The following is a 16935-nucleotide window of genomic DNA, read 5'->3' as shown; positions in this document are numbered from 1 at the left end:
AACTCATGGTTATTTAAGTGCCAAGCGCCCCGAGCTTTGTCGAGAACATCGACGTTCTCTATCAATTACAACATAATATTAGTCTAGCCATCATGTCCGACGCAAATCGAGATGTGTCGCAGTACAAGTACTCGGCTATGTCGAACCTGGTTCTCCAGGCCGATCGTCGATTCGTTACAAGACGAACCGATGAGGCTACTGGTGATCCAGAGTCGCTGGCCGGCCGCTTGAGTATTCGAGATATGGGTGCTCGAGTTGCACGCGATGACGCGCCAAAACCGAAGAAACAGCCTGGACTCCCCGAGATCGAGCGAGGCAGCCTTAGAGAAGGTGAAGATATCCTGGCACGAGAACAGCGCAAACGGAAGGCAGAGGCGCCTCAATCGACAGGTATCCTCGGAGCCAACGAAACTTTGGTGGAAGGCATCACATACCGGCCCCGGACAGCAGCGACGCGACAGACTTTCGATCTCATCCTTACATTGGTGGCAAAAACTCTGGGCGACGTACCCCACGACATGGTTCGTAGCGCAGCGGATGCCACCCTGGAATTTCTGAAGGATGATGATATGAAAGACCTGGATAAAAAGAGGGAAATCGACGATATCTTGGGTGTCACACTAAGCCCCAAGGAATTTAATGAGTTGGTGAACCTCGGCAAGAAGATCACAGATTACTACACCCATGACGAGGACGAGGACGTTGCAATGGGTGGCGCCGACGGCGAGGATGCTGAAATAGACGAGCGCCAGGGCGTCGCGGTCGCGTTCGATGAAGACGAAGAGGATGACGAAGGGGGCCTTGTTCATGAAGTCCGTGACGAATCTTCAGAGGACGAAGAGGAGGAGGAAGAGAAAGAAGGGGCAGAGACTGCTGAAGGCAAGGAAGAAGATGCTGTTGCTGATGTAGGGGATGAGATGATTCTCGACTCGGCGCCTTCAGGTGGCAAACAAGACGAGAAAGATAAGCATAGCATACCAGCCCAAGACATCGATACATTTTGGCTACAACGGCAAATCGGCACTCTATACCCCGACGCTCATGAGCAAAGCGACAAAACAAAGGAGGCTCTGAAGATCCTGTCAGGAGAACCTGGTGAGGACGGCGAGGAAAAGTCCTTACGTGATGTTGAGAATGATCTCATGGAGCTGTTCGACTACGAGCACCATGAGTTGGTTCAAAAGCTTGTTGAGAACAGGGAGAAGGTTTTCTGGCTTACAAATTTAGCACGAACACAGACTCCTGAAGAGCGCGCTGACGTTGAGCGCGAAATGGTCTCGGAGGGTCTTCAATGGATCCTCAATGAACTTCATGGTAAAGACACTGCCGAGGGCAAGAGGGGCAAGATTGATATCAAGATGGATATCGATGTCCCAGCTTCCTTTACCGCAGATGGACCCAAAGCTGAACGTGCTGAGGGCCAACTTGTCGGCGGGCTTCAGCCTCGAAAGCTCATCAACCTCGATAATCTGGTTTTCGATCAAGGAAACCACCTTATGACAAACCCCAAGGTCCGGCTACCAGAAGGCTCAACCAAGAGGACGTTCAAGGGCTATGAAGAAATTCATATCCCTACTCCCAAGAAACGCAATGAGCCCGGCGATGTCTTGATACCCATTTCTGATATGCCAGAGTGGTCACGAAACCCCTTTAGTAAGAACCAGTCCTTGAACAAGATCCAGTCCAAGTGCTATCCTTCAGCATTCGACGATGATGGAAACATGCTTGTTTGTGCTCCTACCGGTAGTGGAAAAACCAATGTTGGTATGCTCGCTATTCTCCGGGAGATTGGAAAACATCGCAACCATGAGACCGGCGATATCGATCTAGACGCCTTTAAGATCGTCTGTATCGCTCCTTTGAAGGCTCTAGTTCAGGAACAGGTCGGCAATCTGGGTGGTAGGCTCGAACCTTACGGTATTCGAGTCGCAGAACTGACAGGTGACCGTCAACTTACCAAGCAACAAATCGCTGAGACGCAGATCATCGTCACAACCCCCGAGAAATGGGACGTCATCACCAGAAAGTCCAATGACTTGACCTACACCAACCTCGTGCGCCTCATCATTATCGACGAAATTCACCTTCTCCATGACGACCGTGGCCCTGTACTGGAAAGCATCGTCAGCCGAACCATCCGCAAGACTGAACAAACCGGCGAGCCAGTTCGAATTATTGGCCTTTCTGCCACACTGCCCAACTACAAAGATGTCGCGAGCTTCTTGCGAGTGGACACGAAGAAGGGCCTCTTCCACTTTGATGGATCTTTCCGACCCTGTCCTCTGCGACAGGAGTTTGTTGGCGTCACTGACCGTAAACCTATCAAGCAGCTAAAGACCATGAACGACGTCTGCTACAACAAGGTGATCGAGCATGTGGGCACAAACCGTAACCAGATGCTTATCTTCGTGCATTCCCGAAAAGAGACTGCCAAGACTGCTCGCTACATCCGCGATAAGGCTCTTGAGTCAGACACAATCAACCAGATCCTTCGTCACGATGCTGGTAGCCGTGAAGTCCTCAACGAAGCGTCTTCCCAGGCAACCGACCAAGACTTGAAGGATATTCTGCCATATGGTTTCGGCATCCATCATGCTGGTATGAGCCGAGCTGACAGGACAGATGTTGAAAACCTTTTTGCCCATGGTGCTATCCAGGTCCTGGTGTGTACTGCTACGCTGGCTTGGGGTGTGAACTTGCCTGCCCATACAGTTGTCATCAAAGGAACACAGGTGTACTCCCCCGAGAAGGGTAGTTGGGTTGAGCTCAGCCCTCAAGATGTCCTTCAGATGCTTGGACGTGCGGGTCGACCACAATACGATACTTATGGAGAAGGCATCATCATTACGACACAGAGTGAAATGCAATACTATCTCTCACTTCTGAATCAGCAGCTTCCGATCGAGAGTCAGTTTGTCAGCAAGCTGGTGGACAACCTGAATGCCGAAATTGTCCTTGGCAACGTAAGGACTCGTGATGAGGGCGTTGAGTGGTTGGGCTACACATACCTCTTCGTTAGAATGCTTCGCTCGCCTGGACTTTACCAGGTTGGCGCAGAGTACGAAGATGATGTGGCTCTTGAGCAGAAGCGAGTTGACTTGATTCACTCTGCCGCCATGGTTCTGCGAAAGTCAAATCTCATTAAGTATGATGAAAAGACTGGAAAGCTCCAGTCAACTGAGCTTGGTCGTATCGCTTCGCATTACTATATCACATTCGGTTCTATGGAGACTTACAACAACCTCATCCAGCCTTCTATCACCACGATCGAGCTCTTCCGTGTCTTCGCCCTCAGTGCTGAATTCAAGTATATCCCAGTTCGACAGGATGAGAAGCTTGAGTTGGCTAAACTGCTGGGCCGAGTCCCAATCCCTGTCAAGGAGAGCATTGAGGAACCACACGCTAAGATCAATGTCCTTTTGCAGGCATACATCTCGCGCCTCAAGCTCGATGGCCTCGCGCTCATGGCCGACATGGTGTACGTCACGCAATCCGCTGGCCGTATCTTGCGCGCCATCTTTGAGATCGCAATGAAGAAAGGCTGGGCATCCGTTGCGAAGACTGCTTTGGACCTCTGTAAAATGGCCGAGAAGCGGATGTGGCCAACAATGTCACCTCTTCGACAGTTCCCCTCTTGTCCTCGGGATGTTATCCAGAAGGCCGAGAAAATTGATGTGTCTTGGAGCAGCTACTTTGATCTGGATCCTCCCCGTATGGGTGAGCTTCTCGGTCTTCCTCGAGCCGGCCGTACTGTATGTGGCTTGGTCAACAAGTTCCCGCGAGTTGAAGTCCAGGCTCAAGTTCAACCTATGACAAGATCGATGCTGCGTGTGGAACTGAGCATCACACCTAATTTTGAGTGGGACGATACTATCCATGGCGCCGCAGAGAGCTTTTGGATTATTGTTGAGGATTGCGATGGAGAAGACATACTTTACCACGACACCTTTTTATTGCGCAAAGAATACGCCGAGTCGGAGCAGAATGAGCACATTGTCGACTTCACCGTTCCTATCACGGATCCAATGCCTCCAAACTACTTCGTTTCGGTTATCTCTGACCGATGGATGCATGCTGAGACCAGGCTACCTGTTCCATTTCATAAGCTGATCTTGCCTGAGAAGTTCCCTCCTCATACAGAACTTCTTGAGCTTCAGCCTCTCCCCGTTTCTGCCCTCAAGGTATCAAGCTATGTTGATCTCTATCCTGCATGGAAGCAGTTCAACAGAATCCAAACACAGACCTTCAACTCGCTGTACAAGTCTGACGCGAATGTGTTTATTGGAGCTCCCACAGGTAGCGGCAAGACTGTTTGTGCCGAATTTGCTCTTCTAAGGCATTGGACAAAGGGCGATGTTGGTCGTGCTGTGTATATTGCCCCCTTCCAAGAACTTGTTGACTCTCGCCTCCAAGATTGGCAGAAGAGGCTCAGCCATCTCCATGGTGGCAAAGAGATAGTGAAGCTCACCGGTGAGACAGCAACAGACCTCAAGCTGCTGGAAAAGGGAGACCTTATCTTGGCAACCCCAACTCAGTGGGATGTGCTATCAAGACAATGGAAGCGACGAAAGAACGTTCAGACAGTTGAACTGTTCATCGCTGACGAGGTCCATCTCCTTGGCAGTTCTCAAGGTTATGTGTACGAGACGATTGTCTCTCGTATGCATTACATCCGCACGCAGACAGAATTACCCCTGCGAATTGTCGCATTGAGTGTATCGCTAGCGAACGCTCGAGACATTGGTGAATGGATCGATGCAAAGAAGCACGACATCTATAACTTCAGCCCACATGTTCGACCGGTCCCTCTTGAGCTTCACCTCCAGTCATTCACAAATACTCATTTCCCGTCTCTCATGCTTGCCATGGCCAAGCCCACGTATCTGGCCATCACACAAATGTCTCCTGACAAGCCTGCCATGATCTTTGTGCCCAGCCGCAAGCAGACTCGTGCAACTGCCCGAGATTTGTTGGCTGCAGCCTTTGCTGACGATGATGAGGACCGTTTCCTTCATGCTGAAGTGGAGCAAATGAAGCCTCTGCTCCAACGCATCAACGAGGAGGCACTCGCCGAAGCCCTCTCTCATGGTGTTGGCTACTACCATGAGGCTCTTAGCCAGAGTGATAAGCGAATTGTTAAGCATCTCTACGACAATGGTGCTATCCAGGTGCTTGTTGCTTCACGCGATGTTTGCTGGGAGCTCAACAGCACAGCTCATCTCGTGATAGTCATGGGCACACAATACTTTGAAGGCCGAGAGCATCGATATGTCGACTACCCTCTCAGTGAGGTGCTGCACATGTTCGGTAAAGCTCTTAGACCCTCCAAGGACGGCCGAGGCCGAGGCGTCCTTATGCTGCCCCAAGTCAAGCGCGAGTACTATAAGAAATTCCTAAACGAGGCCCTTCCTGTTGAGTCGCATCTGCACAACTACTTGCACGATGTCTTTGTGACAGAGATCAGCACCAAGATGATCGAGTCGGGCGACGATGCGATCAACTGGACTACCTTCACCTACTTCTACCGAAGGTTGCTTGCCAACCCAAGTTATTATAGCTTGACAAGCACAACGCATGAGGGCCTCAGCAACTACATGTCTGACTTGGTTGAGACGACTCTCCGTGAGCTGAGCGAATCCAAGATCATTGAGTTTGACGAGGACGACGGATCCGTGGCACCCCAAAACGCAGCCATGATTGCGGCATACTACAACATTTCCTACATCACGATGCAGACTTTCCTGCTGTCTTTGAGCGCTCGCACAAAGCTCAAAGGCATCATGGAAATCGTCACTTCAGCAACAGAGTTCGAGTCAATCCAGATTCGACGTCATGAGGATGGTCTGTTGCGACGCATTTACGACCGAGTGCCTGTCAAGATGTCGGAGCCAGTTTATGACTCGCCTCATTTCAAATCCTTCGTCTTGCTCCAGTCTCACTTCTCCCGTATGCAGCTGCCAATTGATCTCGCAAAGGACCAGGAGGTCCTACTGTCGAGGGTATTGAGTCTTCTTAGTGCCATGGTCGACATTCTGTCTTCGGAGGGACATCTCAATGCCATGAGCGCTATGGAGATGTCACAGATGATCGTTCAGGGAATGTGGGATCGGGATAGCCCTCTTAAACAAATTCCTCACTTCTCACCGGAGGTTGTCAAGGTGGCTAATGAGTTTGGGTACGCACTGACTGATAGATTGGAAGGACCGCCAGCTAATGTTGTTCGCAGAATCAAGGACATCTTTGATTTCATGGAAGCCATGAACCCGGATGAGAATGTCGATTACAACAAACTTGTTAAGCGACTTGGCTTGTCACAAAACCAATTGGCACAGGCTGCAAACTTCACAAACGACAAGTATCCTGACCTGGAGCTTGAACATGAGGTTCTCGACGAGGGTGAGATCAGGGCAGGTGAACCGGCCTACCTGAACATCAAGATTGCTCGCAATTTGGAAGAGGAGGACGGTGATTATGACTCTACCGTACACGCACCATTCTACCCCTCCAAGAAGATGGAGAACTGGTGGCTGGTTGTTGGTGATGAGAAGACCAAGAGCCTCTTGGCCATCAAGCGGGTGACAATCGGGCGGGAACTGAACGTTCGCCTCGAGTACACTGTGCCATCGCCAGGTGAGCATGATCTGAAGCTGTTCCTAATGAGTGATAGCTATGTTGGAGTCGACCAGGAGCGGGAGTTTTCGGTTACAGCAGCCGAGGGCATGGATGTGGATGACGATGACGATGAAGAGGACGAGGACGAGGACGAGGACGAAGACGAGTAGAAGCTCAAAGCTCAAAGCTCAAAGCTCACTGTGGATTACAATTACCCCGGCGATTGCCAGCGATGGCATTGTACACTATTGAAGACTACGAATGCGGATTTAGGAGATAATAATCGAATCTATCAACTCGGGACTGTGACTGAGGTGTGTGTGTTTTTGAGATGAGTTGTCTGGATACAAGGCGAGTTGTGTGGATGTCTAATGCACCACGAGTGTGAAAGAGGCGCGATGTGCTGAGATCTAACGTTAGTGTTCACAACGCCAAACGCGTCCACAGAGAGCTAGGCCCACGACGTGACATTTGCCGGGAATTGGGTAATGAAGATGGTGAGAAAAGAGACTACGGACGCGTCCCCCCGATGGTCTTGTATACCAAGGCGTCGAATCAGCGTCGACTACGCGCTGGGCCTTTGATGTCGTGTGTGAGAGGGAGAGAGCCTGGGGTTGGGGATGACGCCGCCCGCAGCGCAGCGCAAATGCCAGATGACCGTCACGTGACCGATGCTCTGGTGACGTTTGAAAGTGCTTCTGTTTCCCTTGCAAAGCCCAGTCCAGTCCCAGTCCAGCCCATCAACTCGCACCAGCGTTTTTTCCTCGTCAACCCCAACATCGCGGCACAACTCGAAGAGGCGCCCATCATCATCAATTGCGCAAACCATCACCAACGCATCATCGCCATCGCTCTACGAACCTTGCGCTCCATTGATACGCGCAATACAGCATCCGCTACGCGTTCGCCTATCTTTTGCGAGCTGGAATTCTTCTTCTGGCTCCTGTGACTTGTGACGAGCGAAGACATTATCACCGCCATTGCCATGGCCGATCAGATTAACGAGAAGCCTGAGGTTGAGGCAACTGCTTCCGGCGCGCAGGAAGTTCCTGCCGCAGAGAAGCCCACTGAGCCATCGTCGATCGGAAACGATGCCGCAAAGGCCGATGGCGAGGCAAACGAGGAAGATACAAAGACCGCTGAGGGTAAGTTATGATCACGAAGCATTTGCTATTCACTGCGCAATCGGTCGCATTGCCATGGAAATCGCGCTCTGATTTCTCGTGTGCTCTGTCGCTCAGGCGCGTCCTTCCCTTTGCCAGATCCATGCTGACCACATCGCGCAACAGAAACCAAGGAAGCTGGAAACTCAGAGAAGCCCGCCCAAGATAAAGACGCGGCCGAAGCACCAAAGGAGGACTCAAAGCCCACTGAAGACGGTGCAGATACCGAAATGAAGGACGCGACTGAGGCCCTGGCTGCCGGGGAGACCAAGCCCGAGAACTCCGCTCCATCTGCCGATGGTGAGACAGCAACCGAAAACGCCGCCACTGAGTCTGCCTCAGCTAAGGCGAAGAACAATAGACGAAAGTCGACTGGCGGTGGCAGCCGCAAGAGCCTGAGCAAGAAGGCCTCCAAGGCGCGTCTCACGCATTTGGACGCCAAGCCTGGAGACCACTTCTTGGTCAAACTCAAGGGTTTTCCCGCTTGGCCTGCCATCATTTGCGATGAATCAATGCTGCCACAAGCTCTTGTCGATAGCCGCCCTGTAGCTGCTGCGCGACCTGATGGCTCCTATACCGAGGCATACGCTGATGGTGGCAAACGTGTCAACGACAGAACCTTCCCAGTCATGTATCTCCATACGAACGAATTGTGAGTTGCATCTCATCACCGTTTCCGATCATCGCTAACCTGACTACAGTGGCTGGGTGCCCAATACTGGACTTACAGAGCTTACTCCTGAAAAGGCCCGAGAGACCATCACCGAGAAAATGCGCAAGGACTTGAAGGAGGCTTTCTCGCTCGCCGCCGAACACAACTCTATCGAACACTACAAGGACGTGCTTAAGCAATTTCAAGATGAACTGCTTGCCAAGCAGCAAGCTGCTGCGACACCCAAGAAGAGCAAGAAGGGCAAGGCCAAAGCTGCTGACGAAGACGTCGAGATGGAAGACGCCGACGATGCTTCAGAAAAGTCCAAGTCCAAGAAGCGCAAGGCTGATGATGACGCTAGTGTAATTCTTCTAGCAGGGTGTCACTGATTCATTTTGCTAACAAAACTGCCAGACACCACAACGGCCCGAATCCGTCAAGAAACCCAAGATTAAGCTCAATACATCAACGCCCAAGGCTGCCAATGGCACTCCTAAGACCAAGGAGGAATCTGCTGCCAAAGCCAAGGTCAAGGTCAAGAAGTCGTCTGATAAGAAGGCTGAGACCACCAAGAAGGCCAAGATGACACCTGAAGAGCGAAGGCATCACAAGGAGGTGAGATAAATGCAACTTTTCATTTAAACCGATCAGTTTTACTGACACCTCTACAGAAGGAAGTGTTATATCTCCGTCATAAGCTTCAACGAGGTCTCCTCACCAGAGATCAGCAACCCCAGGAATCAGAGATGGAGCACATGTCCGAATACGTCACCATGTTGGAGAATCTGAAGGATCTTGAGGTGTCCATCATTCGTGCGACCAAGATCAACAAGGTTCTCAAAGCTATTCTCAAATTGGAATCGATCCCTCGTGAGGACGAGTTCCATTTCAAGGACCGTTCCAAGGTTCTTCTGGACCAGTGGACTCAGCTACTGGCTACTGAAAATGCCACTCCTGCTCCCGATGTCACCAACGGCGTCAATGGCAAGTCGGAAGCCAAGCCAGATGACAAGAAGGACGATAGTGGCAAGGAGACTACTGAAGAACCAAAACCCGAGGCCACAAAGACGGAAGAAGCCAAGACTGAGAAGCCCGGGGAGACCGAGGAGGAGAAGATTGCGGAAACACCACAAGCATCAGCGTCTGAAGAGAAGAAGGACGAGGTGAGTTGAAAATAAGCCCTGTTGCCACGAGCTTGGCTAACCGAAAAACAAGACCGTCGCTCCTCCTGAGCCTGTTGAAGCTGCAGCCTAAGTTACGGGTCAGCTCACGGCGGTTTTAGAGCAATTTGTTTCATGGCGTCACGGTTACGATCCACAAACACTGGTCTTTTTTCTCCTTCCGATTTTCTACCTTTTCTTATGCTTTTCTTCACAACTATGGTAAAAGTGACTTCGTCGCGTTGCGTCTTTTCAGTGTCTGTATGAATATCTGCCAAATCTGGCGGCAGGGGTGCGCCATGACTCTCTGGAGCCATAATGATCTCAGGAGTGACGGAGGCAAGAAACATCTTTTTGGAGGGACTGTACAAAGGGCAAAATCAGCAATACTGAGTCAGGGGGCTCGCTTTACGTGGGTTTCTATAAACCAGTTTGGACAGGAGACGAGCATGGTACGGATGTCGAGATGGCATATGGGATTGGCGGCAAGCCAAGCGAAGCGAAGCAAGCTCTTGTAGAATGAGATGATGACATCCGAGAGGAGGCATATGAGAATGAGGATTTGGGGAGCAATAGCATACAGATGATGAATGGGACAAAAGAATTAGAAGCATTCTATATAAAATGTCTTGTTTGTTTGCGATGAATAGTATAGGAACCATACAGGTCGTATATATCAGTCATTGTCTATCAACCTCGGTATCATGCTTGCTTCGTGACACGATCTTGCTGGTTGTTGGGATACAGTGCGTAGTACAGTGCTAGTATGTCTATCTACTGTCCAAAACGCGTTGACCATTCACCCTCAATCCAGGCTCAGGAGCTTCTCCATCCTTCAAGACTTCAATAACTTGTGCCGCATAAATCTGTTGATCATGGCCCGTGAAGTCGCCAACCAGGACACATACAGCCAAGAGGATCATCAGGTCTAGACCCTAATCATGAAACCTGTCCAATGCCTTTCACTAACTTGGTCAACAGGTCGCATATATATTTGACCCTGAAAACGATGGGATACGCCAAAAGCCAGCCAAGCGGAGAAGAAGATCTAAGCAGGGCCAGGATTCTGCAGAAGTGGTGAAAGATTCATCAGCTTTTGTGCCTCTTCTCAATGGTGCTGAGAAATCCGAACTCGTCAAATTAAGGGAGAGATTGTTCCAGGAGAGCTGGGCCAAGATTGATGAACGGATCGAGGTGAGTGGGCGAAGCTTGTTCACCGGATTTATCACTCACATGGATCAGAGAATACTCAAGACTTCAAATATCGAGACTCTCAATGAAGTCAGCGAGTTTGTCAATGACGCGGTGACAGAATCGTAAGAGTCGTTCTCCTGATATACCTGCAACCCCTAATATTTGGATAGTGGGGATAGAATCCCTTCAGCATTCATCATCACAGGACCTAATATCGCATCACAAGATCTGCTTTTTCAACAATTATCGGAGACACTTGAGCAAACAACATCGAGCAAGTTTGTTGGTTTGCGGTCATCAGAGGCATCGACGTTGAAAGCCACTTTGAAGAAGATTATTCGAGACGTCACAGCCAAGGCCTCGACTGATGAGGACGATGATCTTGAAGTCAGCGACGGTCGAGAGGTGAGTTATCTGCATCTTGACAGAACAATACTCATTCTCTACAGGGACGGAGGTATCTCGACTATGATCTTGAGGCACTATATGCATTTATCAGGCCCCAAAATGTAGAGCATGTGTTTGTCGCCTTTCAAGACAGTGAAGGGTTCGACAGCAGTTTATTATCGGATCTGATCATTCTCTTCAAGTACGTCTTTACCTCAGATGCCTTTATTCACTGCTGCTAACACGTGTGCAAGCTCTTGGCGCCCTCGTATACCGTTTACTCTCCTTTTTGGCATCGCCACATCAGTCGAGCTTCTCCAAGCCAGACTACTCAAGACTTCCTGTCAGCAAATTTATGGAGCGCAAATTGACGTAATTCAGACCTCGGCCATTCTCGAGACAGTCTTCAAAACAGCGGTAGCAACATCTGATGCTCCTGTCGTACTGGGTGCATCGCTCATCCGCAGCCTGCTTGATCGTCAGCACGACCAGGTTTCAGGCATCCAGACGTTCACTATGTCGTTGAAGGTGAACTTGGACCAGATAACATAAACAAGTCTCATGTCAGCTAACAAATAATAGTACGCTTATATGTGTCATTTCTATGCGAATCCACTCAGCGTTCTCGAGCATACCGCATCGTTACAAGCTGAGCATATCGAGGCCATTCGGCATACTGATTCTTTCAGGGAAAATGTTGAGCAGGCAGTAGAATCTGGCATCTTGGATAATGTGCAATACGCCAAAGATTTGCTTGAGAACGACGAGTTTCTCGTTTCGCGAGTTCAAGATAGCCTAGCGCGTCGTCAAGAGTCTGTTGAGGAATTCTTGCGGTCACTTCTGATTCTGGGAGAAACAGAATCGCAAGACATAGAGTTCTCAAGAGCATATGCGGAAGCGTTGGATGAGGGCGCTTCAATTACCGAGGATTCGAGAGCTATTGAGTCAGTCCGGCGTATGGACGTCAGCGAGCTGCTGGTAATGCTTCGCAAGGTTGTATCAATCTTGCAGAAGGGAGACAGCGGCTTGCTTCTTGGTCCAGCATCGAAGCAAACGGACATTGAATTTCGAGATGCATTGGCAAGACAGCTTGTCAATCTGGAAGAGCTACAATCAAGGGCAGAAGAGCAGGAGATTACACTACGGAGCAAGTACAGCGGACAGAGCAAAGTGATGCGCACAACTGTGATTGCACAAAGAGTTCAATTGAGTCAAGACTCGGCTGCGCTGACAGACGAAGACAAGCAACTTACTCAGGCCGTCGACGACATCACGGGGCTATTGATCAGGCATGTTCAGTTTGTGAGGCCCAGCTCTCTTTTGTTGTCGGAGAGCTGGTTATACGATTCTCGAGCCCCATCGCGAGACGTGTTCGTGCCTCGACCACGGGCAGTTCTAGAACGCAGCCTCACGAGGCCCCACGACTATTTGTCATGTTCATGCTGCAATCCAGGCGATGGAGAAACGCCGGCCACTCTGCCGGCCACGGCGCTCTTGTACCGGCTATACACAGAGACCGGGAGCCTCATCAACGTGGCAGATCTCTGGGCTGCATTCTCAGCGCTTGTAGGCGAGGAGGAGACAGACGAACGCAGGTCGCTGGTGATGTTTTACCGTGGGCTGGCTGAGCTGAGGGCTTTGGGATTTGTCAAAGCAAGCAAGAAGAAAGCGGACCACATTGCCAAGCTGAAGTGGCTCTGATTATGGACAATTACGATTGCATTGGTCGACAAAGTTTGAGAAAGAGAGACATGACGAGAAGATTGAAAACTGCAACCGCCAAATGGGGATGGTCCTTTGTATTTGAGGGGATGAGACGGGATTAACCACGTCTGGAAACAGGTTTTTGTTTCGGGGGGGAGGGGAGGGCTAGAGGGGTTAGTCGGCCATTGAGGGACCTAGTGATAGGCCGCAAGAAGAAGAAGAGGAGGAGGAGAGAAAAGGTGTCGTCAGTCTAAGACATTGAAGAACTAAGACACGAGGTGGCTGGGAACCAAGAGCAAGTGAGACTTTGAGCGAGATACCTAGTCATACGTAGTGTGTGGGAGTGAAAGTGGAGGGTCAAAGGTCAAGTCATGGTTACAGCCAACGCAGCAAAATCCAAGACATGCAGATGCAGGTAACTTAGAGACTCAGACAGCATGGATTAGACGCCGGGAGCGGAGGGAACTGCATAGAACAAAGCATCATGTGAATTGAATGAACGATAACGGTGAAGGGCCGGCTATATTAAGGTCTCAGTTGGCCAAGCTACTACAGTACCTATACCTACTACCTACATACTTACGTTATCTACGTCTACGTGCTTAGGTCAGCACTCACAAGGGATTGCCATTATAACCAATGAATGAATGAATGAATGAATGAAACAATGAACAAAAATAGAGAGAGGAATAATAAAGAAAGAAAGAAGGGGAAAAAATAAAAAAGAGTAGCGGTAAAGATCCTGTAGTAGCCATGTATCTCATTGTCTTGCTTTTGAGTCATGACCAACTAATGGCCCCAAGTCACATTCCACTCCATCCGCTGTTGGTGTCTGTCTCTTGTTCGGACCAACCCAATTGCGTCTTAACGCAGTCGAGTTCGAGTGATTTTGAGTTATTGTTTGTTGGAGACTCTTGTGTGTTTTTCTTCTTCTTCTTCTTCTTTCTTTCTTAGTTCTCTCTCTGTTTCCCTTGCCATGTCTCACAGGCCACGCCAAACCCAGAGTCAAACTCTGGAGCTCAAAGCGGTTCAAGGCCCTAGGCTTGTCGATTTCAGGCAGTCAAAGAAGCCTTTACCCAGAACAGCATCTCGTCTGGGTCCTCTCCTCGCCTCAGGCTTGGGTTCGGGGGGCGTGTGGGTTAGATACCTAGATGGTTAGAAAACGTTATTAGCTGCCAAGTTAGATAGCTAACAAGTCGAGCTGAGCTGTTCAACTGCGTAAGGTGAGGCCCTGTCCTGTTCCAAAGGAGAAACAAGGCCAATCGAACGGCTTCGGTCACAAAGACCCTTCAACTGGCTGTTCGCGATCTTAGTCTTGCTTTTAGTTCCCAGACCCAAGGACCCAGGACCCAAAAGACCCAAAGGGCGGGGAGAGATCTTGCTTTGGTATCAATCAAGAAAGAAAAGAGAGGTCAGGATTGATCTTGTTTCAACTATCCGTAGACAAGTCTTATTATACGCTGGTAGCATGCATCCAATGCATGCATAGGTAGCCTCTTGTCTATTATATATCCCCTCCCACCACCCTTTCTCTCTCTCTCTCCCTCTCTCTGCTCTAGGCACTCTTCTGTCCGTCTCTGTTCCTCTGAATAACCAAAAGCTGGACCTCCTTCGCAGATCAAGGAATTGACTACGAAACTCAAACAGGAGTCTGTGTTGTCATCAATTCATTCATTCATTCATTCACCGGACTCTACGGAGAAGACCGCTTGGTTTGGTTTTCTTCGCTTGGCTTGTCGATAGCCACCCCGCCAAAGCCAATCCACCATCGCATCACGTATGATCTTGTGATCGTTGATCATAGAGACCAAGACCAAGAATTCTTTTTAATCAGAAGTGAATCTTGCAGAGAAATAAGAGATTGGGGCTGTCTTGACCTCTTGACTACTACTACTACCACTACTACAAATACTCGATACATCATTGCCCCCCCCCCCCCCCCCCAGACACTCAATCTCTTGTCCTTCTTCTCTTCTTCTCCTACTTCTGCCACTCACCATCGTCAACCACTTACGACAACCGCCAGAATGATGCGAGGAGAGATTCCTACACGGCACCACAGGGCCTTTGGCCAGCGAAGACTCGCAAAGAACCCAAATCTTCAACGAAAGCTCGAACAGATGGCTCTTCCACTTGCACCTCTTGTCCAGCTCACCACAGGCGCTGTCCATCCATCATTTCCCACCACGGTCCTCAACTTTTGGCTCCTCACCGATGAGCAGCTAGAGTCTCTTGCACACTTCTACCACCAGAGGACGCCATCGCCTTGGACAAATCAGTACCCCTGCCCAGTCACCTGGAGGTCCGATCTGCCTCTCGAGGAGAAGCGACGCAAGATGGGCAAGTTTATTGGTCTCAGGGGCTGTGAATCTCCCATCCTTCTCAAGACGGAGGAGGAGATCCTGGCAGAGGCACGAAAGGCGAGACTTGCAGCCGAAGAGGATCTTTGGAGGCGAAAGCACTTTTCCTAATGCATCAAGCAAGCCATCCGAGGCATGCGGTGTTTTAATTACCACCTGTGATTAGTAATGGAGGACAGTCTGCTTTCAGTCTTTGGGGGTATCAGATTTTCAGGTACAGGAGTTTTGCATATCCTTTCTGCGTCGTTTCTGCGTGTTCTCTGCATTCTTGTTTCTTGTTTCTTGTTACTGCATCTTGGGTCGGTCGCATTGCTAGACATGGCCACTAGCCAGCGTGCATCACTGCATTTTCAAGGGAGTAAGGCGAGGTGAAAGAGCCTATACATATATATCAATAGAGAAGAAGCCCATGCTATTATTTTCAAAAACTCGACCCCCCAACGCCGCTGGTGTGGTTTTCCCTCCCTTCTTCCCATACACACCAAGAGTTGTGCGCCTTGCAACAAAGTGACATGTGGTATACTACAGCCAAAAACTTGAAGAGGTAGGTCCGGGACCATGTGTATATACCTATAAAGACACCCCAATCTCATATTCTTTTCTTGCAACCCACACAAGAAATCTCCAGCTGCTTATTTCTTGCCTTTCTTCTTTGAGGGCGTGTCGACCATAACGGCATCCTCCTCGCTAGGAGTCTTGGCCGAAGAGCTCTGCTCAGAGCCGTCGAGCTCCTTCATGAACTCTGACTGGATCTGTCCTCGGCGCTTCTCCCACCACTGCTTCTCTGACTCGGCTTGGGCGAGTATCTCTTCGATTGAGCTGCGCATGGTAGCATTGGCCGTCATTTCGTGGGCGGATTGGAAGATGGACTGGCCCCAGTTTGGAGCGAGAGCGTTGGCCTAGAGTTGTCAATGATGTGTTCATCTCTTGCAGTCACACTACTCCGGCTATCATACCTCTGTGACGACATCTCTGAGCTCCTCCTCCATCTCCTTCTCGGCGCGCTGGAATCGCTGCCATAGATCATCACCCACGCTGCCTCGTTGCAGCAGAGAACCACATGCTTGCTTGGCAGACTTGATCTGGATCAGACGACGGATATCCTCGACGGCGCGACGCAAAAGGGCAGCTCGTAGGACGCTTTCGGGTATCTTGGGGCCCTTTTCGGAGCCGTCCTCGAGGTGTAGCAGGGACAGGTAGACGTTGCGCTGGAGGTGAGGGCCGAACCACGGAGCCAAGTTGGCACTCTCGGCTTTGGCATGTTAGCATGTTCTTCAGTTTGGCGAGCTGGGTGTGTGGCGTAGTTACCAGCTTTTCTCTTTCGATAGATGGTCGAGAATGTCATGAGTGCGCTGCCGAGGACGAGAACATAGGCAAAGGGGAGGGCAAGGCCCTTCCAATCGATGTTGAACATGATGAGTGATGAAAGTCGCAAAAGTAAAATACGAGATCGTCCGTACTGTAATTAAAAAGAAAACGAGTGTAAAGAAAACAAGTCGAGCCGGCCGTGACTTGGGGTTTTTGGCTTGTATGAGTCGAGTCCCTCGTAGACTATGAGGAACTGTTCAATTGGTGGTGGTGTGGCGCAGATCCAACTTTAGGCCAGATTACGCTTCGGCCGTATCTATGAAGTGGCTTCGTGGAATTGTGGCTGGTGCATATGCTGCCAGGCGAACGGGATGGGCCCTGGATTTGACTGCCGT

At 50.1% G+C, this 16935-nt stretch overlaps 5 protein-coding genes across 5 annotated transcripts; 4 read left to right on the top strand and 1 right to left on the bottom strand.

Annotated features, from left to right (window-relative positions):
• Positions 1-8: 8 nt before the first annotated feature.
• Positions 9-6961, top strand: FVEG_01338 (hypothetical protein). The gene is made up of 2 exons (XM_018888262.1): positions 9-6175; positions 6227-6961. The coding sequence occupies exons 1-2, from the start codon at positions 93-95 to the stop codon at positions 6780-6782; spliced, it is 6639 nt and encodes a 2212-aa protein (XP_018744136.1). The 5' UTR covers positions 9-92; the 3' UTR covers positions 6783-6961.
• A 636-nt stretch (positions 6962-7597) lies between these two features.
• FVEG_01339 (hypothetical protein) lies at positions 7598-9681 on the top strand (the record flags this gene model as incomplete). The annotated part of the gene is made up of 6 exons (XM_018888263.1): positions 7598-7757; positions 7902-8427; positions 8477-8789; positions 8842-9042; positions 9099-9590; positions 9643-9681. The coding sequence occupies 6 exons, from the start codon at positions 7598-7600 to the stop codon at positions 9679-9681; spliced, it is 1731 nt and encodes a 576-aa protein (XP_018744137.1).
• Positions 9682-10462: 781 nt separating this feature from the next.
• Positions 10463-12869, top strand: FVEG_01340 (origin recognition complex subunit 3; the record flags this gene model as incomplete). Its single annotated transcript, XM_018888264.1, has 7 exons — positions 10463-10513; positions 10569-10781; positions 10830-10903; positions 10952-11186; positions 11231-11370; positions 11423-11696; positions 11751-12869. The coding sequence occupies 7 exons, from the start codon at positions 10463-10465 to the stop codon at positions 12867-12869; spliced, it is 2106 nt and encodes a 701-aa protein (XP_018744138.1).
• Positions 12870-14861: 1992 nt separating this feature from the next.
• Positions 14862-15358, top strand: FVEG_01341 (hypothetical protein). Its single transcript, XM_018888265.1, has one exon. The coding sequence runs from the start codon at positions 14900-14902 to the stop codon at positions 15341-15343; it is 444 nt and encodes a 147-aa protein (XP_018744139.1). The 5' UTR covers positions 14862-14899; the 3' UTR covers positions 15344-15358.
• Positions 15359-15472: 114 nt separating this feature from the next.
• Positions 15473-16874, bottom strand: FVEG_01342 (hypothetical protein). The gene is made up of 3 exons (XM_018888266.1): positions 16541-16874; positions 16189-16484; positions 15473-16131 (listed from the first exon to the last, which is right to left on the bottom strand). Exons 1-3 carry the CDS (start codon positions 16644-16646, stop codon positions 15865-15867), a joined length of 669 nt encoding a protein of 222 aa, XP_018744140.1. The 5' UTR covers positions 16647-16874; the 3' UTR covers positions 15473-15864.
• Between the last annotated feature and the right edge of the window lie 61 nt (positions 16875-16935).

This window comes from Fusarium verticillioides, chromosome 1, assembly GCF_000149555.1.
Source record: "Fusarium verticillioides 7600 chromosome 1, whole genome shotgun sequence".
Classification (NCBI taxonomy): Eukaryota; Fungi; Ascomycota; class Sordariomycetes; order Hypocreales; family Nectriaceae; genus Fusarium; species Fusarium verticillioides.
The sequence above is the reverse complement of the archived record's forward strand: the minus strand, read 5'-3'. Positions and strand labels throughout refer to the sequence as shown.